This window comes from Lotus japonicus, chromosome 1, assembly GCF_012489685.1.
Source record: "Lotus japonicus ecotype B-129 chromosome 1, LjGifu_v1.2".
NCBI classification, from domain to species: Eukaryota; Viridiplantae; Streptophyta; class Magnoliopsida; order Fabales; family Fabaceae; genus Lotus; species Lotus japonicus.
Window position 1 is genome coordinate 57543879 of NC_080041.1, and position 11662 is coordinate 57555540.

The 11662-nt window shown below is 42.1% G+C and overlaps 1 protein-coding gene across 1 annotated transcript; it reads left to right on the plus strand.

Annotated features, from left to right (window-relative positions):
- The first annotated feature begins 1108 nt into the window (after positions 1 to 1108).
- LOC130731932 (NDR1/HIN1-like protein 13) lies at positions 1109 to 2090 on the plus strand. The gene has a single exon (XM_057584094.1). It carries the CDS (start codon positions 1217 to 1219, stop codon positions 1967 to 1969), a length of 753 nt encoding a protein of 250 aa, XP_057440077.1. The 5' UTR covers positions 1109 to 1216; the 3' UTR covers positions 1970 to 2090.
- Positions 2091 to 11662: the final 9572 nt, after the last annotated feature.

Consider the following 11662-nt stretch of genomic DNA (forward strand, 5'->3'; position numbering starts at 1 on the left):
AATAACACAGAAAATTCTAATAAAAATAAAAAAATGCCCATGATTGGATTACCTGAATAGAATCGAGTTCGAGGAGCAAGTTCATAGCTTTGAAGGAGAGAGCTGAGAAATCGAAGTGGTGCCACCACACTTGGAACCAGATCTGAATACTACGCTTGAAGACAGGGAACACAAACCACACATCTTCAACGGAGGAGTACAGACTGCACACAACCACCACACTTGAACTCAGATCTGCATTTCTCTACTTCAATTCCTTCTACCTTCCCACTTCTCTTTCTCTTGAAACCCAGATCTGGAACCATTGTCACAAAACAACAGAACAACAATACAAACGCTAGAAATCTCGAACACACAAATCCTTCGTTCTACCCCCTTCATCAATCATTACCTTCCCCTGAACCTCAACGGTGGCTCCTCAACGCGACGCGGCGGAGGCTTCGCGACGCGACGGCGAAGACCCATGGCGACGCGGTTCAACGGCGGCGCAGGCAGCGACTCGGGTCAAGGCCAGAAGGCAACAAAGGAAGGTGGCTCGATCTGAAGCAACGGTGGCTGTGGCGGAGAAGGGTGGTGAGGTGGTGGGGTGGTGGTGCAACAGTTGCTGTTAGAAGGGTTGCAACAGCAGTTGATAGAGATTAAATAATTAATATAGATTAACTTACCCAATAATTAAACATTTATTAATTAGATTAATTAGAAATAACAAAACTGGTTGGAACCGGTTAAAACATGTTCCTTAAAATTAGACCAATTTAAAACTGCCCCACATTAGGCGTCACCTTAGCTGAAATCATATTCTAATTTCTATCAAACTCGGATAACAAAACTAGTGAGTCAAAAGTTTTAATGGTAACAAAAACTAAATTCTATTTATTTTCTCAATGTGTAGAACTTGGACAGAGAACGAATTTAAAAACCTCTGGTTAACTAAGTATGGACCTTAATAAAATTGACAGTACTTGACCCGTTAAAGCAGCTCTAAATCTAATCTAAGCTAATATTGGAATCTCTCTTTTCTCCATTCTCAAACTTTCAACCAAACCTTCACCCCTTTCTCTCACAATCACACATTAGCGTACGTCCCCTCTCAATGCATAGTTCTTTCATGCCGCATGCAAACACCACGCCCCTCCCCCTCCCTCTCTAATAACGCCCCCACATTCTTGCACCACCCTCCACTCCCTGCCTCCTCCCCACCGCTCCCCCTACTCCCATGGAGGAGCGGGTCTTGCCGCCACCGCCACCACCTCCTCCGCACAGCCCAAAACTCCAGCTCCCTGACATCAACTCTGACACGTACGTTGTCCAAGTCCCTAAGGACCAAATATACCGCGTTCCACCACCACAAAATGCCCGCATTGCCGAGCTCCATAGGCAAACTCCACCAAAAGACACGAATCGATCACGTTGTTGTTGGTGTTGGGTGTTCTTCATCATCATCTTCATCGCCATCGTCATCATTGTCGGAGCCATTCTAGGTGGCCTTTTCTCCGAAGTACTCAAACCAAAGGACCCTAAATTTTCCATCCAACGCTTCCACCTACAAAGCAAACCACACAAGCAATACGACATCACTTTGCAAGCCCACAACCCGAACTCCAAAGTGGGAATTTCATATAAAGAAGGAGGGAGTGCTTCCCTCTCTTTAAAGAAACAAAAGAACAACAACATTGGTAGTGGGTCCTACCCCACATTCTACCAGCCGCATGATGACTCGACCGTGTTTGATGTAACCTTAAAAAGCGCCAAGCCTGATTTCCCTAAAGTGGTGCAAGAGAGCATGGCGAAGGGGAAGAGCAAAACGCATGTTGTGTTCTCATTGGCCATTCACGTTGAAGCGCAAATTAAAATGTGGTTGTTTCAAAGTGGGACGATGAAATACGACGTTGCGTGCCAGGTAACGGTGGTTGGTTTGGACAAAACTGCTCGTCTGGTTTCTCAAGAGTGTGAAACAAAACGACACTAGTTGAAGCTATCTTTGTAAGAAGTTGTAGCGTCCTTGTCTTTTTGACTTGAGATGCAAGTGTTGTAAGTTTTGAAAGTTTAATTTCTTGTTTGATGGTGTTCTGGATGGGACCCTATTGCCATATTTTAGTCATCGTAAAAAGTTTTAGTAAGTTTCACAATAATGGGTTCTGGATTTGACACTATTCTTTGTTAGGTTAATGGGTTAGAGACAATAATTGAATAAATATGTTTATAGTCTCCATAATATAGAACGAAATATAAACTGATCCATATGAATGGGTGTCCATGTGAAATTTTTCATCATTTTTTGTCACTGTAAAATCTTTTTTAATCAGTTTTAGTTAATTACATATGTTTCCCTTCCTCTCCCCCATACTCTAACTCCTTCCACGGCTGAGGCCATGGTTCCACCACCTTTTTCTCCCTTCTCTTCCATCACCCCTCCCCAACCTCCTTCTCCTCCCCACAAATACAATTTTTTGGTGAAATTACAGTTCTTCTACATGTTTTCATTTTCCACTATTCTTGATGAAGCACCAGAATCCTTAACTAGATAAATTTAAGGTAAGGGAAGATTCAAGGACGGAACTAAAAAAATTTAGGTAAGCAGCTGAGAACGAAAATTTAAATCATCAAATAAAATCAACAATGACTATTTGAAGAATATAATATAAATTTTAGGGGGCAAATAATACAATTGAATACTAATTTTTAGGGGGGGGGGGTGGCCGTTCAATTTGACATGTATGTATGGTGATGTATATATTTTAATAATATATATTTTTTATTATTAATTTATTGATCTAGTTTTACAAATATTATCATAATCTAAGATTCACCTGAACTCTTTATCATTAGTTTATGTTATGATTAATGGCATTTAATTTATGTTTTCGGTTATTCTGTCAAAATATTAATAATTTTAATAGAGTACTATTTTACCGTTTTTCTACTTTCTTTATGGTTCTTTTTATTTTTTTGTGCATCGGAAAATTGACAAGACAAGGACATAATAAACTAAGGAACCGTTAAAGCATACTTGAAGATCAAGACCTCAAGCTCTAGATGAGGGGAAAGCAACACAGTAGTGCCAACCGAGGACATGGTGTGAGCTTCCTTTGCTATCCAATCTGCAGAAGTATTAATTTCTCTGCTAATCCAAGCTAGCTTCGTCTGCCAGCTCCTGGACAACATCTCACGAATTGCACCAAGAATCAATGCATGGACATGGACTTGCCAATCACTTGAGCTGCTAAGAACAGAAAACAATTCCTTACAATCAACTTCACATATCACCATACGATGCCCCTGATTCCAAGCATACTGGAGGCCTTCGTGTAGAGCTTTCGCTTCTGCAAGGAATGCGTCTCCACCCCTGCCATGCCAAGTGAAACCTCCGTGCCACTGACTTGTGCTATCAAGGATTAGACCGCCGCCACCCATGCTTCGATTATCCTTCCGGAAGCTGCCGTCTGTATTCAACTTCATCCAGCCCAATGGTGGAGGGCGCCATTGCTTCTCCATGAACTCCGAATCTGCTCTCGTTGCTGCAGAATTACAAAATCTTACAAAATCATCATGGTAGTGGCAAATTTCGTTCCACGCCACCTGCAACGTCCAAGGGTTCAGGTCCAGCGTCATGTATTTACGCCATTTCCATGCTCCCCAAATACCCGAGAGAAAGCGAACTACATTTCGACCTGTCGCATGTCTTTTCACCCACACATGGAGATCATCTACCCAGAAATTCTGCCACGCCCATGCACCAAGTTTACACCATAATTCATGAGAGTATGGGCAGTCACGAAGGCAATGTAAGCAATCCTCTTCAGCCGATGAGCACCGGTTGCAATCACCCGACGTTGCGAGGTGGCACTGGAGGCGATTCGCGTTGACTGGAAGAGCCTTGTGAAGCACTAACCAGAGGAACGTGCGCACTTTTTTGGGCACCGCTAGCTTCCGTAGCCAAGTCTATTCCCCACCACCATCCATGGGATGGTGTTGCTCTCTCAACCAGCTATAGGCCTCTCGAACGGTATAGACCCCAGCTGCTGTGGCGCTCCATGTCCAGGAATCAAAAGCATTTTGTGCCAGTTGGGGTTGCACATAGTTGAAAACCCTACAACCTCACAAAGGTAATTGAAGCCCCTACAACCTCACGAAGGTTGAGCCTAAAGAGTCAGCTAACAATTAAGGCTCCAAGTTAGGAGGGGGTCCTGAACAAGGAGGAAATCTAAGTCTTGTCTAGCTCCCATCTTAGGCAAAAAATCAGTACAAGAGAGTATGCACATCGCACACCTCCCAGGACCGATAAAGCAAATCAAGAATGTTGTAAATTAAAGCAGCTAGCACGTGGTAGTGAGAACGAGGGTCATTCACAAATGCAACAGCTAGGGAGGAGTCCGAATAAAAAACCACCCGCCGGAAGCCACGATCCCAAGAAATAACCAAGCCATGGAAGAGGGCAAGAAGCTCCATATGCAAAACAGAGGCTTTACCACCAAACCCAACAAATCACGTGATCCAAACCCCATGTGCATCACAGAAACACACACCAAAACTAGACCGCAGTGGAGTGCTCAAAGAGCTTCCATCGCAATTCACTGCAATCTTTGAATCAGTGGGAGCAATCCATGACTAAACTCGCGACATAGAAACATTAGGAAGTTTGTTCAAAGCATGCTGAAACAGAGCCTTATCATCCATAATCAAGCGCACTAGAACCTCAGCCAGAATCCTCTTCAACCAGTCCCGCAGTTCAGTGGAGCTAAAGGATGCATGACACAGGCTTTGTCCCAACCGAATCCAAATGCGGAGAGCAAAAAAGAAATCCCTCAAGCAATGAAGGATAGTTTCCGGGTACAAGTTACATCTGGAACACATCGGCGAGGGGGCCATATTTCGATGAAAACGGAAATCATTCATAGTCAAAGCATTATGACAGCAAAGCCAAATAAGGAAAGGCACTTTAAAAGGCTCGTGCCGGCGCCAAATCCAGTGCCATTCCGCAGCATTCATTCCAACAGCAAGCGGCGCACGACGCTCCTCAATGAGCCAATGATACCCTCACCGAGCCGAATACAACCCAGAGGAAGAAGGAGAGACCACACAACGCAGTTATGGACCTGGTTATTAAGACTACAATCCCCCTGCAAGATCAGTGCTTGAAAATCCATAGTAGCTGTAAGATCAAGTTTTGATCTAGTAGTACAACTCTATGTTTTGATGATTACAAGTTAACCTTTTGATATGAACAATTGTGGTACTCTAACGTGTTTTTCTGAGTGTGTTGTTTACAGGCTCTGACCTCAATTCAATCTCACACAAATCAGAAGCACTGTGCATAAAGAGTGACCCATGCAACGCTTTCCAACATCAATGTTCTCTCTGAATAGTAGAAATGCTTCAGAAGATCTGAAGTTATACAAGCTCTGATATGGACTCAGTCACTAGAAGTTCTGAAGATCCAGAAAGTTCTGACAACCAAGGAACTCTGAAGGTTCAGATGTTCTGATGGTGTAGAAGACTCTGAAGATCCAGAAGCTGAATAGTGAAAACTCTGATGTCCAAAAGCAAGAAACTCTGAAGACCATGTACTTCCCTCTGAGTTCAGAATCAGAAGATACAACGGTCAGAGGATCTGTGCTTTCCCTCTGACTCTGATCAACCAGCTTCACAAGTTCCAACATGAAGCATTCCCCTGATCAGAAGTCTCCTAGGTTTAAAGGTCAAGTCGCTATCCAAGTACAAAAGCATATGTACTATCCTGACGACGTACCTAACGTTCTCAGCCACAGCAGAAGCTGGAATTTCCAGAACTGCCCTCCAATGGTAGCATTTCCATGCAGCGTTCAAACCCTAATCCTTGGAGTATAAATAGAGGCTGAAGATTGAAAGAAGCGGCTAGAAGCATTCACACACGCGCAAGAAATATTCAAATCCTTCTAAGCTTTATTTCATATTGAATTTCATTGTGTTTACTATAAGCTTTTCAGAAGCACTTTCTTTGTAAACAAGAACTTCATATACAGTTGTATAGTTTTCCTTTAGGAGATCAAGGTTGATCGGATCCTAGAGAAGACTAAGAGAGTGAATCTTAGTGTGTGCTAAGTCAGTGTATTGTTAGTCACTTGTAGGTTTCAAGTGCAGTTGTAACACATACCTGATTAGTGGATTGCCTTCATTCTAAGAAGGAAGAAATCACCTTAACGGGTGGACTGGATTAGCTTGAGTGATTTATCAAGTGAACCAGGATAAAATCCTTGTGTGCTCTTCTATCTCTTATCTTTAGCACATAGTTTGTTTCGAAAGATTTGCCAAAATATTTAAGGTGGAAGTTTTATCTTGAAAACGTTATTCAAACCCCCCCCCCTTTCTACCGTTTTTCATACCTTCAATTGGTATCAGAGCGCAAGTTCTGATTACCACACCTAACAGTGTTCAGTGATCCGGGCCAGTGTGAAAAACAATGGCCACCACCAGCGAAACACAGAAAGATGGATACAATGCAAAGCCTCCCATGTTCGACGGTCAAAGGTTCGAATACTGGAAAGATAGACTTGAAAGTTTCTTTCTGGGTTTTGATGCAGATCTCTGGGATATTATTGTGGATGGCTATGAGCGTCCAGTTGATGCAGAAGGCAAGAAGATCCCAAGGTCAGAGATGACTGCAGATCAAAAGAAGCTGTACTCACAACATCACAAAGCAAGAGCAATTCTTCTAAGTGCTATTTCTTATGAAGAGTACCAGAAGATTACTGATCGTGAGTTTGCAAAAGGCATTTTTGAATCTCTGAAGATGTCTCATGAAGGAAACAAGAAAGTTAAAGAATCAAAGGCATTGTCTTTGATCCAAAAGTATGAATCCTTCATCATGGAGCCAAATGAGTCCATTGAAGAAATGTTCTCCAGATTTCAGTTGCTTGTAGCTGGAATACGACCTCTCAACAAGAGCTACACAACAAAAGATCATGTCATAAGGGTCATCAGGTGTCTTCCTGAAAGCTGGATGCCTTTAGTGACATCAATAGAGCTCACAAGAGATGTCGAGCATATGAGTTTAGAAGAACTCATCAGCATTTTGAAATGCCATGAGCTGAAGCGTTCTGAGATGCAAGATCTGAGGAAAAAGTCTATAGCCTTGAAATCCAAATCTGAAAAGGCTAAGGCTGAGAAGTCAAAGGCTCTCCAAGCTGAAGCAGAAGAATATGAAGAAGCATCAGAAGATTCTGATGAAGATGAGCTGACTCTGATCTCCAAGAGACTCAACCGCATCTGGAAGCACAGGCAGAGCAAGTACAAAGGCTCTGGAAAAGCAAAAGGAAAGTCTGAATCTTCAGGCCAGAAGAAGTAATCAATTAAGGAAGTCACATGCTTTGAGTGCAAAGAATCAGGGCACTACAAAAGTGATTGTCCAAAGTTGAAGAAGGACAAGAAGCCAAAGAAGCACTTCAAGACGAAGAAGAGTCTGATGGTGACATTTGATGAATCAGAATCAGAGGATGTTGACTCTGATGGTGAAGTCCAAGGACTCATGGCTATTGTCAAAGACAAAGGAGCAGAGTCAAAGGAAGCTGTTGACTCTGACTCAGAATCAGAAGGAGATCCTAATTCAGACGATGAAAATGAGGTATTCGCTTCTTTCTCTACCTCTGAACTGAAACATGCTTTGTCTGATATTATGGATAAGTATAACTCCTTATTGTCTAAGCATAAAAAGTTGAAAAAGGACTTATCTGCTGCTTCAAAGACTCCTTCTGAACATGAGAAAATTATTTCTGATTTGAAAAATGATAATCATGCTTTGGTAAATTCTAACTCTGTGCTTAAGAACCAGATTGCTAAGTTAGAAGAAATAGTTGCTTGTGATGCCTCTGAGTGTAGAAATGAATCTAAGTATGAAAAGTCTTTTCAAAGATTCCTGGCTAAGAGCGTAGAAAGAAGCTTAATGACTTCAATGATCTATGGCGTAAGCAGAAATGGAATGCATGACATTGGCTATTCTAAACCAATTAGAAATGAGCCTTCTATGCCTAAAGCTAAATCCTTGTATGAATGCTTTGTTCCCTCTGGTACCATATTGCCTGATCCTTTACCTGCTGAAGTTGCTAAACCTCCTCTTAAAAAGGGATCTTTCTCCATGTCTAAATATCATGCAAAAATTCCTTTACATTATCATGTTGAGAAACCCAAGGTGATCAGAACCTCTGGGGTAACTAACAAGAGAGGACCCAGAAAGTGGGTACCTAAGGACAAGATTATCTATGTTGCAGATATCCTTGATAGCTCCACTGAAACACCAATCATGGTATCTGGACAGTGGATGCTCGCGTCACATGACGGGAGAAAGGCGTATGTTCCAAGAGCTAAAACTTAAGCCTGGAGGCGAAGTTGGCTTTGGAGGAAATGAAAAGGGTAAAATTTTTGGTACTGGTACTATTTGTGTAGATAGTAGTCCATGCATTGATAATGTTTTATTGGTAGACGGCTTAACTCATAACTTATTGTCTATAAGTCAATTAGCTGACAAGGGTTATGATGTTATCTTTAATCAAAAGTCTTGTCGGGCTGTAAGTCAGATCGATGGCTCTGTTCTGTTTAACAGCAAGAGGAAGAACAACATTTATAAGATCAGATTATCTGAGTTGGAGGCTCAGAATGTGAAGTGCCTTCTGTCTGTTAATGAAGAGCAATGGGTATGGCATAGACGGTTAGGACATGCCAGTATGAGAAATATTTCTCAGCTGAGCAAGCTAAACCTTGTCAGGGGCTTACCCACTCTGAAGTTCGCTTCAGACGCTCTTTGTGAAGCATGTCAGAAAGGCAAATTCACAAAAGTCCCTTTCAAGGCAAAGAATGTTGTCTCAACCTCAAGGTCGTTGGAACTTCAGCATATCGACCTGTTTGGACCAGTGAAAACTGAGTCTATAGGTGGCAAGAGATATGGGATGGTCATCGTTGACGACTATAGCCGCTGGACATGGGTAAAGTTTCTAACTCGCAAGGATGAGTCTCATGCTGTGTTCTCTACCTTCATAGCCCAAGTGCAAAACGAGAAGGCTTGTAGGATTGTGCGTGTCAGAAGTGACCATGGTGGAGAGTTTGAGAATGACAAGTTTGAGAGTCTGTTTGATTCCTATGGAATTGCACATGATTTCCCTTGTCCCAGAACTCCTCAACAAAATGGTGTTGTTGAGAGGAAGAACAGAACTCTTCAGGAGATGGCTAGAACCATGCTCCAAGAAACTGGCATGGCTAAGCACTTTTGGGCAGAGGCAGTAAATACAGCATGCTACATTCAGAATAGAATCTCTGTGAGACCAATTCTGAATAAGACTCCTTATGAATTGTGGAAGAACATTAAACCCAACATTTCTTACTTTCATCATTTTGGTTGTGTTTGTTATGTTCTTAACACTAAGGATAGATTGCATAAATTTGATGCTAAGTCTTCTAAATGTCTATTACTTGGTTACTCTGAAAGATCTAAAGGTTTTAGATTTTATAATACTGATGCTAAGACTATTGAAGAGTCTATTCATGTCAGATTTGACGATAAGCTTGACTCTGATCAGTCAAAGCTAGTTGAGAAATTTGCAGATTTAAGCATTAATGTTTCTGACAAAGGCAAAGCTCCAGAGGAAGATGATCCAGAAGAAGAAGCTGATCCCATGAGGCAGACCCTTTGGCTCAACAAGCTCAGCCTGACCCTGTCCATCAAGAGCCAGTTCAACCAGAACCAGAACACTCTGTGTCTAACCACTCTTCAGTTAGATCACCCCATCCTCTGGTTGAAACTTCTGAACCACACCTTGGAGCCTCTGAACCTCATGTCCAAACCTTTGACATTGGCTCTCCTCAAGGTGCTTCTGAAGCTAACAGTAGCAATCACCCAACCTCTCCAGAAACCAACCTCTCCATAGTTCCCTACACTTACCTCAGACCCACCTCTCTCTCTGAGTGCATCAATGTTTTTAATCATGAAGCTTCTTTGATGCTACGCAACGTGCAAGGTCACACTGACCTGAGTGAGAATGTTGAATCTGTTGCTGAAGAGTGGAATAGTCTGAGTACTTGACTAGTAGCTCAGGTTCCTATTATGATGCAGCATCTGACTGCAGAAAGGGATCAGAGGATCGAGGCTGCAAAGCAGAGGTTTGCAAGAAGGGTGGCTCTTCATGAACAACAACAAAGACATAAGCTCCTTGAAGCTGTTGAAGAGGCCAGACGAAAGTAAGAGCAAGCAGAAGAAGCTGCACGTCAAGCAGCAGCTCAAGCTGAACAAGCAAGATTAGAGGCAGAGAGACTTGAAGCTGAAGCTGAAGCCCTTAGATGCCAAGCACTTGCACCAGTGGTTTTTACTCCTGCTGCTTCTGCTTCCATTCCAGCTCATCAAGCTGCTCAGAATGTTCCTTCTAGCTCCACACAGTCAAGCTCGTCCAGACTCGATCTCATGGAACAACGTCTTGATACTCATGAGTCTCTACTGATGGACATGAAGCAAATTCTTAAGGAACTTCTGCGTCGCTCTGACAAGCCCTAGTCTTAGGATCTCTTCGTTTTCCCTCTTAACTTAGTTTTATTTTAACTTCTGTTTATATTTTTTTCTTCACGTTACTTTAGTTATTCTGCTTTGTTAGTTACTATTTATCTTTGCATATATATATATATATATATTTGTCACATGTGTTTGCAAAATTTTCTTTATTCATAATCATTATGCTTTTACATCATACATTTTCTTTCCTAAACTCTAGAATGGAGGATCCCTCCTCATTCTTCTGCACTCTTGGCGCTGCTCTGACCTCTCCTTCTCTAGACGATCCAGTGAATACTGGATGTTGTTGAGATTGACGTTTAGCTCATTCCTCTCCAGAATCTCTTTTGTTGTCTCGAGCTTCTTCTCTATGATTTCCCTTTCTTCCAGCAGCTTTAGCTCAAGCTGGCTGAGTTCTTGCACTTCCTCCACGAAGGCAAGGAATTCCTTCAAGTCATTCTTCAGCTCTGGACAAAGGTCCTCTTCAAGCAGTGTCTTCGCTAGCTCTGGTATGGTCTTTGTACCCTCTGGATGTCTTATGTTAAGAAACATGTCCTCCTCGAAGGCCTTCCTTCTGAGCTCTTCTAGTGCAACCCTGTATGAAGCCATTTCTGATTATGGTATTGATCGAGTTGTGAAGCTTACCCTCCTCTAACTCGCTTTATATAAGCTTCCTTCGCTTCTTGGAAGTTATTGCTCCTACAGTTTCTCGAGGTTAAGTCCTTGGTAACTGAAGTTCTCTTTACTCCCGTGGCCGGTGGTAAACGATTCTTCTTTCACATTAACTCTCTTCTTTAATTCGCTTAACTCTCATTCCTGCATCGTTTATTTCTCCTTCTTTTTGAAACTTAGACCTTCTCTAAGGGGGAGTACCTTGTACTTCAAACTAAGTTTTTCACACCCCAAGCTTTTTGCTTATGACAAAAGGGGGAGTACAACCCAGTTTTTGATATGTAAGCTGTGTTAGTGTGATTTATTTTTCTTTTGTAGAATTTAAGAGTTCCACCTTTATGACCATAGATGTGTCACTGGGCAAATACAAGGAATACATTTCACTTCTTCTGAAGTGATATTAGTTTGACTCTGATACCCAAGGCTCTGATACCTTAGTCCGTTGACTCTGAATAGTTATGCGCTCTGATTGTTCTTATTCAT

What these genes read in the sequence shown, in the direction of transcription:
- LOC130731932 (XM_057584094.1), top strand. Translation starts at nt 1,217, where the DNA reads ATGGAGGAGCGGGTCTTGCCGCCACCGCCACCACCTCCTCCGCACAGC.